Source organism: Puma concolor, chromosome B2 (genome assembly GCF_028749965.1).
Source record: "Puma concolor isolate L17-30 chromosome B2, mPumCon1.1.hap2, whole genome shotgun sequence".
Classification (NCBI taxonomy): domain Eukaryota; kingdom Metazoa; phylum Chordata; class Mammalia; order Carnivora; family Felidae; genus Puma; species Puma concolor.
The window spans coordinates 30,594,189-30,618,369 of NC_141671.1; the positions used below are offsets into that span (position 1 = coordinate 30,594,189).

Here is a 24,181-nt window from a genome sequence, read left to right on the forward strand (position 1 = left end):
TCACTGTTTGTGCACTTGTGTATGAATCCGCCCAGTTTAGAGAATGTGCTACCCTCCATTCCTGCCATCTGTCACCTGGAACACCCTCATGCACACAGATTCTATAATAAAGCCCAATGGCCTCTTGATCCACTGGCCTTGTAGAGTCTCCTCCCACTGAGTGTGGGTGAGACCTGGAAAATCCTCTAACCAATAAAACGTGGCAGTGGTGATGTTGGATCATATAGCATCAAGATTTCCACCTCGCCAGCTGTCTACTATCTTCTCAAAGTACAAGCTTTGCTGAGGCCAGCAGCTGCATTAGAAAGACCAGAAACTGAGTTCAGCCTTCTGTCTACATCCAGCAAGACACTGAGGCCCCCAGCCCGCAACCAGCAAGGGAACTCTCAGTCCTCCCCCTAAGGCAGGCTTTCCATTTCTTGAAGACAGACATCCTGTTTTCTCTTTACAATGTGAATGTCAAGTTATTTGCTCTCCCTGCATCTGGGAGGCCCCATGAGTGAGGTAAGGGAGGATAGGAGAAAGTACCTTGAGGAGAGTGAGGCTAGACTTGGCCTCACCTCTCACCTTGGAGAGCAGGTATCACCAGGAAGTCACTTAGAAACAGAGAAGTCAGAGACAGCAGGGATTAGAAGGACATGAATGGCCACCCCAGTGTCTCTCAGGCCTGCACAGGGCTGTGCTTTTGGGGCTGCGGATAAAACTGATGAGGAAACTCTGCCCCTGCCCCCCACGGCTGGTCTTCCCCCCTCAGCATTGTGGGCAGCCCACCTCACAGCCCAGATGCACACACCGTGGACTCCGTACAGCCCAGCTATGACCCTCTCTCCCACCATCTGCAGCAAACCAAGTCCATCAGCCAATGTAGAACCAACTCTTCTGTCACTTCAAACCCCATGGACTTACTTATAGGGACTGTGAGAAATGCATACCCTTCACAAGACTCAGTGCTGGAGGAGGAGAAGCTGTCAGAGCCACAGAATGAGGTGACTCTTAATGCAGCAGGTGAACAGTTCCAGGAATGAAAAACAAAACAAAACAAAACAAAACAAAACAAAACAAACAAAAAATGTGGGCTCTTGAGTCCAGGAGTCTGTTTTGTTAGAATCATGGCTCAGCCAATTGAGTCATGTAACTTCTGAGTGATCTTGATTTCCTTGCCTATAAATTGGAATTGATAGCTTTCCCTGTCTCATGGGACTATTATGAGGTTGAAATGATTCAATTATTTTAACGTTTACTTATTTTTAAGACAGAGAGAGAGACAGAGTGCTAGCAGGGGAGGGGCAGAGAGAGAGAGACACTGAGTCCAAAGCAAGCTCTAGATTCTGAGCTGTCAGCACAGAGCCCACAGGGGCTCGAACTCAGGAACCGTGAGATCATGACTTGAGCTGAACCAACTGAGCCACCCATGCGTCCCAACATTTTAAATGAAGTGAATGTGCATAACAAATTCTACTCTTGGGTATGAGAATTGATAAATCAAACGTATAATGATGGTATCTATCTTCCACAAAGTCAGCTATAAAAACAACAGGTAAATAAATAAACACTAAGAAGATTAAATAATTTCTGAATATTTGGGTGGAAACCAGGACACTGGGCAGGTCTGGGCTCCTGCAGTGCTAAGATGCCAACAGCAGCTGGAAATAGTATCAAACCTGTTAGTGTCACTTTATAAGCATCCATGCAATTGGAGTAGGTAAAGGTTTGGAAGATAAATTTTTTTTCAGAGAGTTGGCGTTAATAACTTGTCTATGAAGAGTGAGGTCACTACTGTCTTTAGCCTTACCAGAGAGATTTGTTACTTATTACAGAAGCTGGATTAATCTGAGAAAGGAAGAAGTAATTAACTTACAAAATTAGTAATGGAATCAAAGGGGAAAACTAGATAATATCGTGTTTCCAAAACAGTAATAGGACATACCATTTGAAAGAAAAATCCCTTATCAAGAGAAAGACAATTATTTAATAATATATGTGATTTCACTTGTCATTTGAAAGAAATAAACACATACAGAAGTTTTAAGTTTAATTTAATTTACCCTGATTATTTACCAAACTATATAGATTTTATTTATTAAATGAATAAAATTAATCTCAATAAAAAATGTCTTTGTAACAAATGATATTTGTGCCTCAGTTAACTACAGAGATATTAAATATGAAGAACTTCAGACAGTATTACAATGGAAAAAATATTTAATGTAATAGTTAAAGTGAGAGAGAATCTAGTACCGTGAGCAGCATAATGTTTATGTGCTGTTACATTAAAGACAATTGAATGGGAACACATTGAAAACTTGTTATGGGCTCACTTGTCCAACCAGGGCTCACAATGGCATATCATTTTGCTAATGACAACAGTATAAAAAAAATCAGTCCAAAATACTTTTATTTTTTTTAGTTTATTTACTTATTTTGAGAGAGAGAGAGAGAGGGGGATGTAGGAGAGAGGGACAGACAAAATCCCAAGCAGGCTCCCTGCTGACAGCAGAGAGCCCTATGCAGGGCTCAAACCCTCTAACCATGAGGAGATCATGACCTGAGCTGAAGTCAGACACTTAACCGACTGAGCCACCCAGGTGCCACCCCAAAATACTTTCAAATCTCAACAACTAACTTTTTATAATAGTTTAAGAAATAAAATAGACTATCACTTACATCATTTGTGAGCAGTTTTCTAATACATGGTTTATTTAGAACACAGACGCAGTATAACTTACATCTTTTTATTTATACACTGTATTATTGTACTGGTGCTCAAATGTTTTTAAATAATATCCTTGTCTAACATATAGTTTGCTGGCAGTATTGTTGACTCGCTGAATACCTGACATAAGAAATAAATGGAGATGACAAGGTGGACACATGGGAAAACTCAGAGTGAAGGGTTCAGGGAATTCAGAGTTTGTAATCCAGACTGTTAGCAGGGAATTTAAAACCAGAAAGAATACACACATGCAGGAACTTAATAACAGCAGTCCCCTGACTTTCTCGTGCTCACCTTCCCTGTGTTTGAACCCTGCTGACCCATCCACATGGGCATCTCCATGGGATCACAAGACTCAGAACCCAGCACAACGGTACTTCTCTCTGAATTCACGAAGCCAGGACCTTGTTGGTTTCTTTGGTGGCCCCCGCTCACTGTGCTGTAGGACTGCACACATGTGGGCAGGATTCATGAAAATCTAAGTTCTCCCAGCAGCTCCCAGTGGAGGGAAGGGTGGCTGGGGATTCCCGAGTAACTGACTAACAAGGGCTGACTCAGGGTTACCAGGTCTGAACCAGTTAGGAAAGGAATCACTTCCTGACTGTGGGGGGAAAAGAAACTTTCATCTTCAGGTTGAATAGTCTGGACGGGCTCCCACATAGGAAGGGAGAGTGAGGGCAGAACACTCCCCCAAGGAGGGGCAGACAGGGCACCATCCATTCCCACAGTCCAGCTGACCTGCAGTCCTTGCAGGAGCCCCCTGGCCCCCAGAATGTGCTCCTCTCCCTGCTGGCCCCACCCTGCTTGAAAGAGGTGAGGAGGATGGTGGGGACAGGAGGAGAGGGCGCCCTGGCTGACCTGCCCTCAGGGCTCAGCAGGAACACAGGCAACACCAATCACTCCCTGAACCTCTAACCCTCTAGGGAGGGAGGGGGTGGGGCATGTTGCTGCAGTTCTGAGGACAGTTTGAAGTCAGAGCTGGAAGAGGACTGTTTGCTTGTGCTTCGGGTCCCCAACTCTCCCAGGCTGAGCACTCTGTGGCAGCAGGTGGAGGATCCCAGACAAATGCCAGGATTTTCCTCCACCCTCCTCCCTCCCACTCTCATCATGTGATGTGTTTGGGAGAATTCCCTGGAATGATGTCTGCAGGGGAAAGTGCAGACTGCATTGGCTTGGAACTAGACCACAAATCTGCACACAGCTCCTGAGGAGACAGGAGAAGCACGGAGGGGACGGAACAGGTCATGTTGCTCAGTGCAGTTGAGAAAGGAGAAAACATGCATTCGTTGCCTCTCACTCCCATACACCTCCTCTTCCGTTTTCCCTCCAACCCTCCAGAGCAACAGCACCTTTAATGTTCTGTTCCATGGAGCTGGGGGCAGGGCAGGGGGTCAGGGGACAGTGGACTTCCTGCACTGTTCCCTCTGTGGTTCCCAGCTAGAGTCACAGCCATCCTTCCATCCTGGCTCACAGCAGAATGCAGCAGACACAGGGCTGCTGTCCCTTAAGGTAGACGGATTGCAGCTGAGGGGCTGGGCTTTTTCCCATTTTAAAAATTCTTCCCTGTAGTTGCTGCAGGACGTTGTTCAATCAGAAACGGGAACTGGGAGAAAGAAAGAGTTGACTTGGATTCTCAGAAGGCAAAGAGAAATGAAAACAAAATAAGAAACCAACAAACAAGAATTTACATGTGTTACGGAGTTTAAACCATTCATAACTCTGCGAAGTCAGTGCCATATTACTGTCACAGTGTCACTATGCAATGTGAGGACAGTGGGTAGCAGTGCCACATGACAGAGCTGGTGGAACCCAAGCCTGTGACAGGCACCTCAGGGCTCCATCTCCCGGGGCAATTTCAGTGAGGGAGGGGCTCAGAGGGCCTGCGCTTGACCCCTCATGATGCCACAGGTCCCCGTACAACGAAGGCACCACAGAGTGGGACCCTTTCAGTGATGGAGGAGCACAGGAAGTGCATTCCTGTGTGATGTCTGATTTGAAAACAAAAATAAAACAAACCTTATCATGATGCCCAATTTGTCTCCCTGAAGTTTCTACAGAAGTGGATGATTTCTGAGGCACCTGAGTGTCTCAGTCCATAGAGCACATGACTCCTGATCTTGGGGTCATGAATTCAAGCCCCACGTTGGATATAGAGTTTACATAAAAAAATACAATAATTTAGAAATGACCAATTTCTGGGGTGACTGGGTGTCTCATTCAGTTTAGCATCCAACACTGGATTTCAGCTCAAGTTACGATCTCATAGTTTGAGAGATCGAGCCCCATATCAGGCTCTGAGCCAACAGCAAGGAGTTGGCTTGGGATTCTCTCTCTCTCTCTCTCTCAAAATAAATAAATAATCATTAGAAAAAAACTGTTAAGGGGCGCCTGGGTGTCGCAGTCGGTTAAGCGTCTGACTTCAGCCAGGTCACAATCTCGCGGTCCGTGAGTTTGAGCCCCGCGTCAGGCTCTGGGCTGATGGCTCAGAGCCTGGAGCCTGTTTCCGATTCTGTGTCTCCCTCTCTCTCTGCCACTCCCCCGTTCATGCTCTGTCTCTCTCTGTCCCCCCCCCAAAAAATAAATAAATAAATAAATAAATAAATAAATAAACGTTGAAAAAAAAAGAAAAAACTGTTAAAAAAAAAAAAAAAAGAAATGACCACTCTGACCCCTATAAGTCAAAGACAATAAGTGTAAGCCTTCACATGACACCCTTCAAACACTTTAACTCATGTCACAGACAAGGTATATCACATCAATATAAAAAACAAATAAACAAAAGTGGGCTGCTTTCAGTAGGAAGGTGGATGCAATTTTTCCAGCCCACCATTACTAGAAGCATGAGGTTCTCCCTAAGTCTTTTTGATGAGGCTGATTAATTAACTCTGATGATACATATTTGGGGCCTGATCACTGCTGGGCACTGGGGATACAGCAGTGAGCAAGTAAAACAGGCTTGTGTTTTTATATACTAAATATTTGGCCTGAAGAGAGAGTCATTTGGATTATGGAGCAGGGGCACCATCCTGGAAGCAGCTCAGGATATCCTCCCTGAGCAGGTGACATCAACCTGAGCCCCCAGGACGAACAGGAGCTGACACTGGATGAATGGTTCACTAGGGGAGCAGCTGGGGAGAAGTCCTGGCTGGTGGCCGGTGTGGCAGGCGCTCGGGTCTGACCAAGTGCAGGGAAGCTGCCAGTGGCTGCAGCCTGGAGCTGAAGAGTGCGAGCCTGGACCCAGCCCACCTGGATCCCTGGATGTCCTCCACCGGCCACTTAGCTTGGGACCCGAACAAGTTCCTCACCCAGGGGCACATCAACCTCTTCCCCTGTATCATGGCTGATGCTCTAGGGATGAGGTGACACCTGTGAAGGGCTCGGAACAGTGCCTGGCACATGGCTGATGCTCAAGCACTGTTTGCTCTCATGGCTGGAGGGAAACAAGGTGGAGGGAGGGGAGGCTGAGGACAGAGGCCGGGCCCTGGAGCCCTCCCTGCCTGGCATGGGAAACACAGTGAGGGTGAAAGTCCATGTGGAGGAAGGCTACTCGGGTATATTGTAGGGAAGAGATGGAGAGGAGGAGAGGATATGCGGGGACCTGTCAGAAGGCCACTGCGGGGCCCACACTAGTGGCACATGTCAGCCCCGTCCCTCCTAAACCACCCCTGTGCCATCTCTACTCCTTTTCACACTCCCCACCTCATCATCCTCCCATCACAGGTCAGCCTCAGGTGAGAATAATTATTGATCACACCTTGGGCAGCAGTCATGGTGACCGGGCCAACTATATGGAACCTTCTGGAAGAGGTGACCTGTAGTGTCTACCTGGTGAACTGGAAGGACCCTGGGAGCATCTTTTGTGGACACAGCTTCTCCAGGACCACATCACCATATGCTGTGTCATTCTCGGAGCCACCAAGGAGCCATGGGCTGTCCATCCTGAACAAAGCCATTCAGGAGCGGACATCAGGCCCGACTGGACACTTGCCAGTGTGGTGTCAGCCTCCTAACCCCACAGCCCAGGAGTGGGAATCCAGCACAGGAAGTTTTCTCACCAAACCCACCCACACCCCTCTACCCAATGCACAGTGAAGCCAATGCCTGAGACATCAGGGTACAGCAAGGAAAGGGTTTATTTGAGAAGCAGCCTAATGAGAGGTAGGAGGCCCAGGCTAAATATCCTCCCTGAAGGGGAAGGAACAAGTTTTTTTCTATAATCATAAGGGATGAGATTATGTACATATTGATGGAAAGGGCAGGACATGTAACTATTGATGAGGAAAGATGGAGCGTGTGCATCAAACAACCATACGTGTCACATACAGCCTGTGTTCTCGTTGGGGTGGAACCAGCTTCAGCAGGAGGATAAACGTAGCCCCTGATCTCCTGAGGTTTTCTTGGGACAAGGAGGAGGGCACTGGGCACGCTCCGAGAGCCAGTATAAAGGGGATGGAGTCCCTGGCTCATTATCTTGATAAAGAATGCAGGACCTCACTTGTTCACAGGCTGGAGCCACAGCACCTGACCTTGATCCCAGGCTCCTGCAGGGACAGGAATCTGAAAAGAAACCATAGTTGAGTGGGGAGAAACAGTCCTCTGAAAAATAAGCTCTAAATGTTCTGCTAGCTTCAACCTCATGAAAGCTGTGGGGTGTGGATTCAGTTTGCTTCTGTGAGCAGCACAAGCAAGGGGCCTTATGCTCTTGCCAGAAGGATCCACCATTCCTGCGTGTGGTTTGCAATATCTCACAGAGCAGAATGCCCTTCTGTGCTGAGGAGGGAGGAGGTGCCCGGCCTGAGGAGGCAGGGAAACCCTGTGCTCTCTTGTATACTTTGGGACAGATCTTTGGACGCTTGCACAATTATTGACTTTAGAACCAATAAGGACATTTTCAGCTTTCAGTGTTTTTGGGCCTTGCCAGGATCAGAATGACTTCCCCGAACTAGAAAGCATGGGCTCTACTTCTGCCCTGAGCACGCATTGTGCCTCTGCTTCATCAGTAAAGAACCTAAAAGACACATATCAAACTAAAATAAGAGTAAAATTCTTCCTAAGTTCTGCCCCTATAATCTTCGAAGCCTGCAAACTTCCATGTACAGAAGGCACAGTTGAAGTTTGTAATTTTCTGGAATGTCTTTCATTGTGATGGTGTCTGACTCTTTTCATAAAAACACAAATACTCTGCACAAATATCCCTTCCTTCGAAGCACTATCTTCTTTGTGAGGATTGTGTATCCTGGGCAGTTGTCCTCACTATGGCTTGAATAAAACGCCCTTCCACTTTTTTAGAAATTCTGAAAGTTTTAGTCATTTCACATGGACAGAACATTACAGAAAAGTAAACTGTTCAATTCTAAACATAATAGCAATGCCCCAGGGCTTCCCTTTCAACCCTGGGTTCTATTGTCAAAAATCACCTGTGAATGCGTACTACTTCTAGAATTCTCTGGCACCAAAACGCATTACAATTTGTCTTCCTGTCGAATATGAAATCTTCAGTGTTGCTCGAAGATTTCACACACCCGCCCAAATCCCTGGAGGTTTCTGAGTGTGAAGAAGCCTCATTGGACACAAAGTTGTAAAGCAAACCAGCTCTAGATGAACAGGGCTGTTACTGGAGGTGGGCTGTACTATTTGCACAAAGGAAAACCACACGTTATTGCCTGAGAAGCGCAATCTTCATGTGTTCGGTACCTGTATTTCGGCTGAAAGACGCAGAGAGGAACTCAGGCTGTCAAAATGGGGGTTCAGAGTCTTAGTGAACAAACTAAAACTTGCAAGAATGCAACTGAATGTCAAGTGTGACTAGAACCAGGGTTGAAATGCAGCTAAAACTTCCCCATCTCTTTCTTTTCTCTGTATTGGATCCTTTTTCAGAGCAATCACCTGTACAAGCTGTATTTGTAGTGCTTTCTGGGTCCACACGTCTCATCTTGCCAACAAAGAAAGACAGACGTCCTGTCTGGTCTGCAAGAGGAAAATTCTATGATAGAATTTTGTATCAATGGCCTGAGTACTGGCTTTTATTAGAGTGGGCTATATTATTTGGACAAATAAAAACACTATGTTCCTTCTAGAAAATGTGCAACTTCCATACATTCATCGGAATTTTTTTTACTCAAAACAGCAAAATGTAGCTCAAGCTTGTCAAGTGGGGGTTTGTTGTCTTAGTGAACAACTAAAGGAATGCAGGGAAGCAGTGAGCCCACCCCACAGCCTGACTGGATTCAACCTTCCCTGATGGAAGAGGTGAAGCCTGGCCAGGAAGGGTTGTCCTATGCCCTTGCTGGCACCATGGAGTGAGGGTGTGACTGATTCAGATTTCCCTGTGAAGAAGCCATGTGGCTCTCACACTCAGCTATGCCTGTCAACTTCCATGCTCTCGGGCCAGAAAGGATCACTGGACCTCCGGCTACCTTATTCTGCTGTCTCCATTTGTTAGTGAGGAGAGAGGCCGTTTATCCAAGGCCCCTTACAGATGACAACAGTGCTGGTCTCTCAGGCTGGAGGAGCCTCTCACTCTCAGAGAGATGTCTGGGGTCATGGAACCACGGTCCCTTCCTTCCCTCCAGGAGGAAGTGGGTGCAGCTTCCAGCCCCCAGAGCTGTGTCCCCAGCCCTTGAAAACAGACTTCCTGAAATCACAAGGAAGACAGACGTGCTGGACAGTCAGGAGCATTTCAGAGTTCAGAAGGGAATTTGCTGTAGACGCTTGTTGCCCCATCTACCTTGTAAGAGTGCAGAGGTTATAACGTAGTGTGAGATTGTGGGTCATTGCCATACAGGGGAAGGAAGAGAGCAAGTTCTGTACTGGGAATCCAACTCACAGACATGTCACTTACGGTCATTAAAGTGTGGGAAAATTATAGAGAAACTAAAGGAGCACTGTTTTCTACTCACATCACTTATGATCAATTCTTTTAGTCATGATAAAACCGAACCTAGAGAATTTCTATCATCTCTTCATGTTGCACAACTTGGACACAAAATCAGGATCAAACCCAATGTCCCTTCATTTGAAATGTCTTTCTCTTTGCTGCAGTTCACTTGACAGCTTTTCAAAGTGACCCAACAAACAACACACATCCCTCAAATTCAAGAACTTCTGAGGAAGACATTCCCTGAATGAGTTCACCTCATGGCGGGACCAGCCTGAGGCCAGATTTTGTGTCCCTTCTTCCTCTTTTAAATGAACTTGACTCCACGGTGAACAAATTGTCTTTCATTTCTTCTTCCAGAGCCCGTGTCAGCTGACTTGGAGCAGCACGGGCATCTGGGACACATCACAGCCCCGGGAGGAAGCATCCAGGACAAGCCAGGGTGAAGCCCATTGTGGCACCGAAGAGAGGTAGTTTACACTGCGTATCATGAATGAGGAGGTGCTTTTCCTTCCCAATCTGTGTAAGAGAGACGGCCAGCTCCTCAGCACCTTCTCCTCCTCCCCACTTTGTGGAAGGTCCTTGGCGCTTGCCCTGTCCATAGTCCTGGGAGACAGGAGCTTTCCTGAGGTCCTAAGGATTCCTGAGAATCATGCTCAGGGTCCAGGGAGAAGGACTCATGGTTCTTGCACCAAAAGGCAAATTCGTTCCTTCTCTGGAGTTTGATTAACTCGTTTTTGGGAAACCTTGTGAGAGATTAGAGATTTGGAAGCTGTCGTCTCATTGAACTCAGCACCTAACACCTCTCCATTATTTTCCAGCCAGAACATGAGGGACTCCAACCTGACAGACTGACAAAGAAACACATGGGCACAATCAGATCCAGGGACATTTCTAAGTCTAATAATGTGACCAAAGTCAAGATGAACTGAAAGGAGAATATTTATTTATTTATTTATTTATTTATGTGTGAGAGGGAAGGAGGGACAGAGGAAAAGAGAGAGAATCTCAAGCAGGCTCCATGCTTAGCACAGAACCTGACTTGGGGCTCAATCCCACCAACATGGGATCGTGACCTGAGCTGAAATTAAGAGACTCGGCCAAATGAGCCACTCAGGGGCCCCAAGAACGGAGAATACATAGACGCTTCAGGGAATCCCAAAGGTACTGAACTAAAGTAGTCCCCTTCTTCACAGGAAGTATGTTCCAAGACCCCAGGGGCTGCCCGTGATGGCGGATAGTACCAGACCCTACGTGTCCTATGAGGTTTCCTGTACGTTCCCACCCATGATCAAGCTTCATGTATGAATTAGGCACAGTAATAAATTAACAACAATAACTACAAAAAAAGAGAACAAGCCTAAGAGTATACTATAGTCAAACTTTTGCATAACTGCCCCCAACTAATCTGATGTACTGTGCTCATTCTGCTTCTTGTGATGATGTGAGATGATAAGAGGCTTGCATGAGGAGATAAGGGAGGTTTTTTAAGGTTTATTTATTTTTGAGAGACAGATTACGAAAAGGGAAGGGGCAGAAAGAGGGAGAGACACAGAATCCAAGGCAGGCTCCAGGCTCTGAGCTATCAGCACAGAGCCTGAACGGGGCTCAAACTCACAAATCTTGAGATCATGACCTGAGCTGAACTCAGGCACTTAACCAATTGAGTCACCCAGGTCCCCCCTGAAAATATATGTTTGAGAACATATGTGATTATCTCCTTAGGATAAACTCCTACCTGTATGGCTTAGTCCTGTAAGCATGAGCCTCTTCATTTCAGCTCAGCTCATGATCTCCGGGTTCCTGAGACCCAGCCTGACGTCCTACTGCTTGGGATTCGGTCTCCTCTCTCTCCCTCTGCCCCTCTCCCCGCTCCTGCATGCACTCTTTCTCATTTTTCTCAAAATAAATAAATAAATAATTTTTTTAAAAGGATAAACTCCTAAAAGACAATGTCTATGTCACAGTATAAGCACACTAAAATTGTGGAGACATTTTGCAGAACCCTTAAAAATTTTTATACCAGTGTTCACTCCCATTATCCTTTATGACAGTGTATTTTCCCGACCCTCTGTTGGACACTCTCCTCACCTACTTTTACCTTTGCCAAGTTGAAGACACTAAGTTTTATACCCATTTTTTATTCTGTTGGAGAACAAGAAGCAGGAGGCACCGTAAGAATGTCTGGAAGGAAAGGGACAGAACAAGAAACTGAAAACAGTTCCATTCCCAGGACAGAAGTATGCCGGGACTGCTTGCTCTCTCCAGAAGGATATAATACCGGCATCAGGCCTGGGATAAGAATGTTTTGTCTGGTGCCAGATGTACTCATGACCCAGTATGGAATACGCTGCAGGTGCACAGCCTGTCAAGATGCCAAATACTACGTTGTATGTGCTCGCTGTTATCAGACAATTTGCAAAAATAAAAGAGGCTTGAGCCAGGGGGCCCAGGCTTTGGCTCCTGGAGAGTCTTAGCCCCCTGCTTTGCAGTTCTCTCCTCACCACACCTTCAGGCCCTGTCTCTCTACAGCTGGCGCCAGAACAGGGACCTGAAGGTGGCCGTTTGCCACACTGCTGAAGAAGTGCCACAGGAACCGAATGGAACTTTGGAGCCGGGAAGCTCAGCCTTCGGGATTTCTGCAGGGTAAGTATGCGGAATTCTACTTCATCTAGTTAGGACTCATGTCTTCAGCTCTTGCAGACTTTATTAAAGAGCTCAGGGGTAGAAGTGAATCGTTCTGCATTTGAGGATTAGTTTTATTTGGTAAAGAAACATTGTTACTGGTTACGCCCTCTGGCAAAAATGCTTTGAATCAGAAACTATGGAATTAGTTTTAGGTGCTGTGGGCAGAGCTCATCAACAAGGAGAAGTGATCCCTCTCTCTTTATGGTCTTTATGTAATTTAATTTCCCTGGTTTTGTAGCCCTTGCAGTCAGAATCTGGGGAAGAAGGGGGCATTGGTCCTTGCAACCCCTCACTGGCTGAAAGTGATCATGAGCTTGTGGATAATGAGGACTGGGAGCCCAGCCCCTCGGCCCACCACCAGAGGGACAGAAACCTACGGGCATCCTGGGTTAATGGCCCAGAGATAGTTGCATCTCAAGCCTCCGGACACCTGCCTCCCTCACTGCCCCACGGTCCTGAGCTGGTCTATCCTTTTGAGGAAACTAAATGTTCCACTTATTCAAATAACCCATTTCTTGATACCTCCGCTGGGAGCATCACAGTTCCTGTTTCCCCCATGATGCAGATGCTTCAACAAACTAAGCCTGCGGGGGACACTGAATCAATGGCTAGTATGCCTGCAGTTTATCCTGTCAACATTACCCAAATTCCTCCACGTCACCAATATCCTCAGGGAGGGCAATGATTTGATCATCATTACCTTTAAGTTTTAAGGTCATTAAGGATTTGAAACGGGCTTGCACACAATATAGTGTTAATTCCCCTTATACGTTGGGATTGGTGTCTGCCTTAGCAAATTCAGAGTGACTCATTCCATGGGACTGGGGGGGTCCTAGGTCGCACTGTTCTATGTGCTTCTGAATTTTTGCAGTTTAGAACTTGGTGGGATGAAGAAGCACAGATACAGGTCTGGCGTGATGCCACCGCCAATGCTCCTATGCCCATTACCCAAGAACAACTCAATGGACCGGACAATGGTTTGGCATACAGGTTCAGCTTCAGTATGATGATCAAGCCGTGATACAAGTTAGATTGTGCTGCCTTGGTGCCTGGGAGAAAATAGCTCCCCCCCCCCCAGGACAGGCTACAACCTCTTTTGTTCAAGTTAAACAGAGTCCTAAGGAGCCGTGTAGATTTCATCCCTGGACTAAAAGGATGTTATCAGCGGGCTTACCTGATCTCTTACAGCTGCTGGCTTTTGATAATGCTAATAAGGAATGCCAGCAAGCTTTATGACCAGTGAAGTCTCAAGGACGTGATTTAACTGATTATTTAAAGACCTGTCAAGATACTGGCTCAGAGATCTATAAAATGGGACTACTGGCAGCGGCTATTCAAGACACTGGACCTTACAAACAGTCCAAATGTCCTCACTGTGGCAGATTGGGACATTATAAAAGGGATTGTCAACAGCCCAGTCCTAACAATTCTGGTGATCCACCTTGGCCACCCGAGGGAAACACTAAGCCTCCTGGATTATGCCCTTGATGCAATAAAGGCAATCATTTTGCAAACTAATGTAGATCTAAATTCCATGAGAATGGATCTCCCCTGCCCTCTCCATGGGGAAACCGGATAATGCCCCCCACCCCAGGGTCCTAATGTAAACAATATGGGGAATCAGATACTACAGTGTTATCCTGTGAGCAAAGGGACTCATGGAGTAAATCTGTCCCTCAGTCCATGACCCCCTCCAGGCCACAGGAGGGAGCTCTGCATTAGATATCCCAGCCCCAGATTCCCTGGTCATGGATTCCGCCATGGGAATTTATAAGGTTAAAACTGGGATTTATGGCCCCTTGGCCTTCTTATTGGACAAAGTATTCTTACATCCAAGGGAGTTCATGTCCACTTAGGAATTAGAGATGCTGATTTTAAGGATGAAATTTTAGGAATGGTTAGTACTTCTGTTCCTTACTGTGTCATGGCAGGAGATCCCATTGCTCAACTAATTACATTGCTTTAAATTCCATGACGATAGAACAGCAGGGAGGGTTTGGACCTACTGGCAAACCCGTATCTTGGCAAATGTTTCTAAAGGACGGAAGGCCTGAGATGACCTTACAATTTAACGGAAAATTGTTTACTGGCCTGGTAGACTCAGGAGCTGACGTCACCATCATTGCTTCTAAGTTTTGGCCCAAGAATTGGCCACTTCGACCTGTATCCGCAGTCTTTACAGGTGTAGGAAAAGCTACTGATACCCCACAGAATGTTGAAATTTTTCTATGTAAAGGGCCTGAAGGCCAGGCTGCTACTATCCAGCCTTATGTTACTGATAGAGCTACTAATCTGTGGGGAAGAGACCTATGAAGTCAATGGGGAGCATATATTAATATTCCTTATGTTTCCCCTGCTGCAATGAATATGATGTCCAAAATGAATTATAATCCAGTAAAAGGGCTTGGACAACACGAAAATGGGCATATGAAGCCAAACACTGCTGAAATGCAGCCTCCTTCTATGGAACTGGGATATCCTGTACAGAATTCAAATTTAGTGTAAGGGCCACTGTTCCTGAACAACGTTATGCCTTACCATCAAAATGGTTAACAACTGCCCTGGTGTGGGTGGAACAGTGGCCCCTTCCAAAAAAGAAGTTAGAGGCTTTAGAGCAATTAGTGCAAGGATGCCGGTCATATAGAAATGTCCACCAGTCCATGGAATTCTCGGGTGGTTGTGATAAAGAAAGATCTGGGAAATGGAGACTGGCAACGGACTTAAGGAAGGTAAATCAGGTTATGCAACCTATGGGACCTTTGCAACCTGGGCTCCCATCCACTACTATGATGCCTCAGAACCGGTCATTAATTATAGTAGATTTAAAAGATTGTTTTTTCACAATTCTATTACAGCCAGATGATAGAGAAAAACTTGCTTTCTCTGTACCTTCATACAGTCATATGGTTTCTGTGCAACGCTATCAATGGAAAGTGCTTCCGCAAGGTATGCTAAATAGCCCTACTATGTGTCAGCATTTTGTTAATCTGCCACTTTCACAATTACGCATTTGGTTTCCACAGGCGTTGATTATCCATTACATGGATGATATTCTTTTTGCTGCAGAAACGCCTACACAGGTAGAAGATCTTAATCAAGCTGCTAGATTATTGTTACCCAAATACGGCCTAATAATAGCAGAGGATAAGGTGCAAACCCAAGATCCCTTCCTTTATCTTCGTGCAAAAATTCACAAAGCAACCATCGTTCCCCCAGTAATTTCCAGAAGTTACTAGAAGATATAAATTGGTTGCGACCTGCTTTGGGAATCCCAACTTCTAGCTTACCTCATCTTTTCCAAACATTAGCCCGTGATCCCAACCTTAACAGCCCTAGGGTCCTCACAAAAGAGGCAGAGGTTGAACAATGGATTAAAAATCATATTGAGAATTGTCAGCTCACTTGTATTCGACTTAATGTTCCTCTTCAATTATTGATTTTTCCTTCACGTTCTCCAACTGCGGTCTTATGTCAGGATGCGGGAATCACTGAATGGCTGTTTTTACCAAAAAAGGACACTAAACTTCTTACCATATATCTGAATAAAATTGGGAATATAAATTGGAGACACCGATCCCAAGTACATGTGCTTAATGGTGGTGATCCCTCCTCTATAATTATTCCCTTATCATATCAACAAATTGATATGGCTTACCAAACTAATACACAAAGGCAAATAGTCTTGTCCAATTACGTAGGGAAGTTAGACAGTCACTATACAAGGGACAAAATTTTGTCATTTCTCAAGGCTACATCATGGATTTGGCCAGAGAATTCGAGACCGGCCTTTAGCAGATGCTGACATATATTTTACAGATGGAAATGGTCATGGTAGAGCTTTTATACATGGTCCTATTTCTAAGGCCTGACCGACACCCTGTACATCTACTCAAAAGGCTGAATTAGCAGCTGTTATAGAATTGTTGCATCTTGTACCTGCCTCCCTCAAAGTTGTGACAGATTCACAATAAGTGTAGCTCACAGTCCTAAATATTGAAACCGTACATGCTGTTCCACGAAATGAATTACATATCTGTTTTTGCATTTACAAGAATTAATACAACATAGGCAACACCCCTTATATATCACTCATATTCACAGTCATTCTAACCTTCCTGGCCTGTTAGCGTTAGGAAATTCCATTGCTGATGGCTTATTACAAGGCACCTTACAGATGACACAACAGGAGCATATGCTTCACCATAGTAATGCCCGAGGACTTGCCCATAGACACGCTGTAACTCATGCTGTGTCAAAAGATATTGTTAGTGCCCGTCTATCTTGCGAGCCCCTCACTGTGGCTCCATACACCTCTGGAGTGAATCCTCGTGGACTACAGGCAAATGAACTTTGGCAATCTGATGTTACCCATATTCCAGCTTTTGGTAAGCTCTCTTACGTGCGTGTTACTGTGGATACCTTCTCCAGATAGATCTGGGCCACGGAATGTACCAGAGAAAAGGCTATGCACGTTATTGCTCATTTTCTTGAAACCTTTGCAATTCTAGGTATCCCACAATGCATTAAAACTGATAATGGCCCTGCATATGTATCTCATAAGGTAGTCCGCTTCTTTGCAGCCCAACAAATTACTCCTCTTACTGGCATTCCCTATAACCCTCAAGGTCAAAGGGGACCTTGTTAATTAAACAAAAAGGGGGAAAAGAGGAAGGACTTAAACCTACATCAAGGGAACAATTACACTGTGCCTTATATACTTTAAACTTCTTGGACACACAAGGACCCCAGACATGTCCTGTTGCTGAGGTACACTGGCACAGGCAAAAAGCCACCCTTGTTTATCAGCTGTTATATTGGAAGGATGAGAAGGGACACTGGGAAAAGGGAGAGGTTGTTGTGTGGGGCAAACGGTATGTTTGTGTCTCTACAGATCAAGGCTATCAGTGGTTACCCAGTCATGGCTTGAAATTCAGGCATGAGCCGAACCAAGCGACATCAGTTCAATATGACTCCACTAATCAAAGAGTTTCACAGAATGTCCATCCAGAAACTGATAATTGTGCCCAATGCACCACACCCTCTTCCGAGGTACATGAGGTCGCTCAACCTCCTACTTGGGCACAAGTTAAGAGGTTGACACATGATGCTGAAAAAATATTGATGCAGACTTGCAGCCCACAAACTCCTGCTCACCTCTTCCTTGCGATGCTCGCGGTTATAACTACTAAAGTAAGCCCTGATAACTATAATTCATGGGATTATACCCCTCATCCACCTCTCAGTCAGGATATGACTCAATTGGTATGACTCCCCTGTGCCGGTGTATACAAATGACACTGAATGGACCCCTGGGCCATTTGACAGCAGAGGACCACGTAGGCCAAATGAAGAAGGTACTGTTATAGATGATTATACTATAGGGATTGAAGGTCGTCCTATATGTTTTTGGTATGGGAAACACAGCCTCAAAAGTCAGCCTCAAGCATGGCTATCTATTATTAAAAATGGGACCCGGAACAAACATATGTTCACACTATCAGCCCATTCTCTGATTGGCTCCAATCTTACAATTAATGACACTCCTCCAATGTTTCTGTCTTGCGCTACTCGTACATTGTCAAAATGGGACAGATGGGTGACTTGGGAGGCATGTAGATGGGAGATAGGCGAGTTCCTTTAAATACTTCCTATGGAAGTGTCATTGATTGGAACCCTATGGGCTCAGCTCGCCTTAAAAATTCGTAACAAAATCTACAATGGTGTGTGCACAATCATACTATCCACAACACTGCTAATGACTTAATTGTTTGGCACAGTGGGGGGTTTTCTGCATCCAGTCCTCATTTACAACCAGGACCCTTACAAAAGCATCTATGGAAATTAACTGCTGCCTCCCACCCTTTCCATACCTGGAAAGGCACATAGTATAAAAACAGCTCCAGCAACATTTCTACTTTATCTTTCACCATCAATAGTATCTAGTACATACGGGCTTGTGTCCGTTTGCTATGCATACTATTAAAACGACAGAGAGTTTGGAATGATTCTGAGGCCCTTATAATCTGTGTTAACTGCTCATTATACATATAAATATTGTCTTAACAATTCTATACTTTATACTCCGTCACTGGAAAGTTTATATTTACTTAGAGCACTCCCTGGCCTGTGGCTGCCTCTTCACATGTCTCAACCACGGCAACATTGTTCAGAAATGTATCTGATGGACCAGGCTCTACAGCGAGCTCTTCATTCATCCCCACGGTTTGCTGGAATGCTTGTTGCAGCTCTCATAGGCACTATTGCTGTGACTGTGGCCGCAGCTACTGCGGCTGTCTCGTTGCACCAATCTGTGCAGACAGTACAATTTGTGCAACAATGGCATGAGAAATCGCACCAACTTTGGCAGACACAACGGGATATTGACAGTCGACTGTCTAGTGAGTTTGCAGACCTACAACAGGCTGTGTGATGCTGCTGGGAGGTCAATTACTGAGCCTACAAAGACAAATATTACAATGTGATTGGAACACTACATCAATATGTGTAGCCGCATTACCGTTTAATAACAATAAATTTCCATGGAATGATGTTACGAGGCACTTGCTTGGACAATCTAATGTGTCTATGGACATTCAACATCTGCAAGCACAGATATATGAGACTTTCAAAACCAATCTGGACATGTTATCTCGCTTTAAGATCTTAGAAAGTATATCAGAGGGATGAGGAAAATTAAGCCCTGTAGTGCATGTTAAGATTTTTAGCTTCTCTACTGCTATTCTGTTTGTGTTAATATGCGGTGTATTTATCTTTGCATGTACAGTCTGTGCCAGAGACGATGAGCCTGTCAACATATCGACCAACAGTTCGGGTTATGCAATGTCCTCCTACAGTCCATCAAATACAAACAGAAAGGGGGAGGTGCTGGAGAACAACAGGCCAGAAGCACCGTAAGAATGTCCTGAAGGAAAGGGACAGAGCAGCAAGAAACTGAAAGCAGTTTCATTCCCAGGACAAAACGCCGTTGGGACTGCTCGCTCTCTCCAGAAAGACATCATCTGGGCGCCACCCTGGAGATAAGAATATTTTGTCTGGTGCCAGATGTACTGATGACCCAGTATGGAAAACACTACAGGTACATGACCTGTCAAGAGGCCAAATACTATGTTGTATGTGCTTGGTGTTGTCAACAATTTGCAAAAATCAAAGACGCTTGAGCCAGGGGACCAAGGCTTTGGCTCCTGGAGAGTCGTAGGCCTCTGCTTTGCAATCTGCTCATAACACACCTTTAGGACCTGTCTCTCTACATATTCCACACACTCATGTTCTTTATGTATATTATTACCAATATATGTGTGTGACATTTCATGTCTTCCTTTCCAAAGTGTTCTCTAATATTTCTGATTATCTCTTTTTTCTTATTATTTAGTGCAGCTTACACACTGTTCCATTCCTTTCAGGTTTACAACATAGTGACTCTCATATAATCCAATAATTGCACTGTTGGGTATTTATCCCCCAAAAGTGAAAACACCAATTCTTTTATTTTTTAAAGTTTATTTATTTTTATTGAGAGACAGAGAGTACACAGGCAGTGGAGGGTCAGAGAGAGAGGGAAAAGGAGGGAGAGAGAGAGAATCCCAAGCAGACTCATTGCTGTCAGCCCAGAGCCTGATGCAGGTCCACTCACAAACTGTGAGTATGCATGTCCACACTAAGGACCATTGTATAGACATTGAGATGCTATTTCCACATCAGAAATGATTTTTGTTTTAACTGAGTTTTGAAACATTTAGAAATAGAAGTCCCAGGAAGTGTTTCTACTTTTCGCTTTTTCCCGTATCACCATCACGGGGCTGGAGGACAAAGTGCACAGGGACACAGACATCTCAGCAATGGCACGGGCTCCTGAGCTCTCCTCTCCTGCAATCCCGCCTCACCCCTGAGCCTGACTCCTGTGGAGTCCCGGGCTGTTGAGAAAGTTCTTCCTCTCCCCACTGACACCCAGGCTTCTGCTCAGACATCTCTACCTGACTTATAGTCCAGACCCCACTCAGGCTTCTCAGTCAGAATCCACCCGAGAGCAGAGAAGTAGGGGATGTCCCCTGACCTTCCACCCCACGTGAGGCCACAGGACTAAGGAGAGAAGACCCAGCTGCCTTTCTCCACCTCAGCCAGGCCCTCCCTAGGGTCTTCTTCAGCTCCAGCACCTGAACAGGGACCTGGACATGAGGGGGCGCCCTCATCCCAGATGATGTTCAGTGTTTGAGGTTCTTGTAAAAGCCACCCTGATACAACCTGTGTCCACCCATAGACAAATGGCTAAGGAAGATGTGTGGTATATACTCACATATACAAATACACACCATAGACTATTATGCAGCCACAAAAAGGATGAGATCTTGCCACTTGTGACAACATAGATGGACAAACAGGGCCGTGTGTCTGCTACGTGAAAGAAATCAGACTGAGAAAGACAAGTACCATATGATCTCACTCATATATGGAACTTACAAAACAAAGCAAATGAATAAACAGACAAGCAAATAGCAGAATCAGACCTATAAATACAGAGAACTCACTGATGACTGCCAGAGGGAAGGAGGTTGGGAGGATGGGCACAGTGGGTGAGGGGAGTGGGAGACACAGGCTCCAGTTATGGAAGGAACAGGTCTTAGGAATAAAAGGCACAGCAAAGGGAATATCGTCAGTGATACTGTAACATCACTGTCTGGTGACAGGTGGCAGCTACACTCTGGTGAGCACAGCATGGTATAGACAGAGGGTGAAGGGCCCCTGGGTGGCAGTGGGTTCTCCACTCATGGTCCCAGGGCCATGGGATCCAGCCCTGCAGGAATCAGCCTGCTTAAGAATCTCTATTCTCTCTCTCTCTCTCTCTGTCTCTCTCCTCCTCTGCCTCTCTTCCCGGCTCTGGCTGTCTCTCTCTCAAAAAAACAAAATGTAATAGAATTTGAGTCACTGTGTTATACACCTGAAACTAATGTAATTGTGTCTTTCAACTATATTCAAAGTTAAAATATTTTTAAAAAGAAATTAATTAGGGAGTATAAACCATAGGAGTGTCTGAGTGGGTTAGTCATCTGACTCGATTTCAGCTCAGGTCACGTATGATCTCCTGGCTCTCGTGGCTCCTGGGTGTGAGACCTGCATCAGGCTCTGTGAATGGGTGCGTCCTCTCCCATGGCTGCAACTGCAGTGAAAACATGCAGTTACAATAAGGCATGGGAAGGCTAAGTGAGACTGGCAGAAACACAGACCTCTATACATGCAGGTGTTCATGTGGGGTGGGGGTCAGAGGAGACACTGGGGTGCAAAAACAATTAATTGGATGAGAGAGGAAAGGGACCGGACATAGAAATGAAGAAAACATCCCAACATGGCATCAAGGTCGCAGGACATAAACTTGTCAGGCACCCATTAGGCATCAGGCACCATTCTCTGGACTACATGGTTCAAAACAAAGTCTCTAAGGAACAAGGAGACTCTGAAGAGTCGGAGGAACCAATTTCATGGGATCAGTACTCACTGGAGGAGAAAATGTCCATCTCATCAGGCCGCTCACTGCTACTGCCCTCAGTGTGACCCTGCACCTCACTGAGGATGTTTTCACCTGACACAAATGTGATGGCCAAGCCCTTGGGGGAACTGGCCTGCTCAGGCCTCCTGGAAGGGGACAGAGGGTAGCACTGGAAGACCCCAAAGTAGGAAGACACCCAAAGGGAGGGACGAGGGTGTAATGTACGAAGACATAGGAAATCAGGGGCTGGGAGAGGACACTGGGAGGTCCGTGTGGGTGTGCAGCTTACCCGATGCAGGTAGGTGTGGGAATCGCCAGGCCGGTGGTAGTTGATGGCAGAGTTCACCTGCTTAATGTCCATGCTTTGGCCACATAGGTTGCTGGCCACAAGAATTCGATATTGAAGACCTTTAAACTACTGATACTAAGAAAGCTTTTGTCAGAAAGACAATCATAAAAATGTTCACAGTCCTTTATCTCAGGGGTCTCATTTCCTCCCAAGGACACAAGACATCTTTCCATCTCTCACTCACCTCTCCTCCCAGGGCATCCCACAATGGATGGCAATAGCTGGCAAGTTCTGCTCCACCAGGAGCTGGGCCAGGTCAATGCAATGCTGCACAGATTTCACAAAGATCTCGCCTGTGTGTGGAGAGTAGGGGGATGTGGGCCCAAAGGTGTGTGTGGAGGGGAGAGGGACAATGTGCCAGAGTGGGAGATTTCTGGAAGTATACCCTCCGCATGAATCCCACTAAGTCCCTCTTATTTCCCGCTACATGATTCCTTTTTTCCTCTAAAGATAATTACTCTTCCTTTCTCTCCTTTGCTTCGGATTTTCCTCAGCAAATCGGCCTCTGAGGAGATACAGAGAATAGTAACCAAATCTGGCAGACGTGTTAGGAGACAGGAATGAGATACTCCATGACAAGGGGATAAGTATTGGAACTAGGGTCTGGAACGACCGTGACCGATATTCCAGCTTATGAAACATTAAACCTAAGACCTACCCTAATTCTGGGAGTAGTTTTAGTGTCAAAAGTTGCACAATCTGTAAGCTGAGAGAAAGCTTCTCCTCAGGATGTGATACAAGTAGAAATAAACATATTTAAGAACCCTAACAGGGCCAATGTATATGGGAATATTTAAGGATTTAAAAGTCAGTCCAGATTTTTTTTTAAGTTTATTTATTTATTTTAAGACAGAGAGAGACAGAGTGAGTATGAGCAGGGGAGGGGCAGAGACAGAGAGATCAAGAGAGAGAATCCCAAGTAGGCTCCACACTGTCAGCGCAGAGCCTGAGACAGGGCTCCATCTCACAAACCATGAGATCAGGAGTCCTACCCTTTAATTATTATTGATGGGTGTTAGCTACTTTAAAATATGGAATTAAAGACAGAAGAAACAGCAGTCCTCAATCGGGAACTGGTCTGACACTGACAGTGGGTCTCAGTGTGGTCAGAAGCTGGCTGATGCCACCACTGGGCCATATTATTCCTGTGGGACATGAGCCAGTCATCTCACAGAACATCGACAGCACACAAGGAGACTGTGAAACCATGACAATACTTTGTCCAATTACGGACAAAAACAAGGCACCGTACGACCCACAAAATACTGAACATCTCCCTGTGCTGGTTACTGAGCAATCGCTGCTTTTCACTATTACTTTATCTCAAGTTTTTATTTAAATTCCAGTTAGTTAACATACAGTTTAATATTAGTTTCAAGAGTAGAATTGAGTGATTCATTACTTACATACATCACCCAGTGCTCATCACAAGTGCCCTCCTTAGAACCCATCACTCATGAAGCCCATCCCATTTAAACTGTGATCCACCTAGAAGCTTGACAGCTTCTCAGTACTGACCACCTTGTTTGTTGGGATTTGTGATAATATTAAAACAAGTGACTTTAAAAAAAAATTTTTAATGTTTATTCATTTTGAGAGAAAGAGAGAGACAGAGTGCAAGCAGGGGTAGGGCAGAGAGACAGGGAAACACAGAATCCTAAGCAGCCTCCAGGCTCAGAGCTGTTAGCAGAGTCCCAGGTGGGGCTTGAACTCACGGACCGTGACATCATGACCTGAGCCAAAGCCGGATGCTTAACCAACTGAGCCAACCAGGTGCCCCAAAACAAATGACTCTTTGATAATTCAATTCCACTCTAATCAATGCTGGAACACCTATATTACTTAGTGAAACAACACACGACACGTGACTTAAAAACATTCATGCATTAGTACAAGATCCATTCCATGTACAGATGGGCCTATGGATTTAATGTAACAGAGAAAGACACAGTCAATGATACTGTTTCAGGTTCCAATTTGCAAATAACCTCAAGAAAATACACGGTGTGTAGTTTTAATATAGAATCAAGGATGAATATCCATAATTATCTGAAA

At 45.4% G+C, this 24,181-nt stretch overlaps 1 protein-coding gene and 1 long non-coding RNA gene across 2 annotated transcripts in view; one reads left to right on the forward strand and one right to left on the reverse strand.

Annotated features, from left to right (window-relative positions):
* Positions 1 to 11,807: 11,807 nt before the first annotated feature.
* On the forward strand, positions 11,808 to 19,605 carry LOC147580837 (uncharacterized). The gene is made up of 2 exons (XR_015250739.1): positions 11,808 to 12,236; positions 19,063 to 19,605. It is a non-coding gene; the product is annotated as an uncharacterized LOC147580837 (long non-coding RNA).
* LOC112853766 (class I histocompatibility antigen, Gogo-B*0103 alpha chain-like) overlaps positions 18,857 to 24,181 on the reverse strand; it is a 112,149-nt gene continuing 106,824 nt past the window's right edge. Inside the window, exon 5 of the mRNA XM_086705855.1 lies at positions 18,857 to 19,083. Within this exon, the coding sequence (XP_086561981.1) occupies positions 18,872 to 19,083 (212 nt within the window). The 3' untranslated portion in view covers positions 18,857 to 18,871. The remainder of the gene's footprint in view (positions 19,084 to 24,181) is intronic.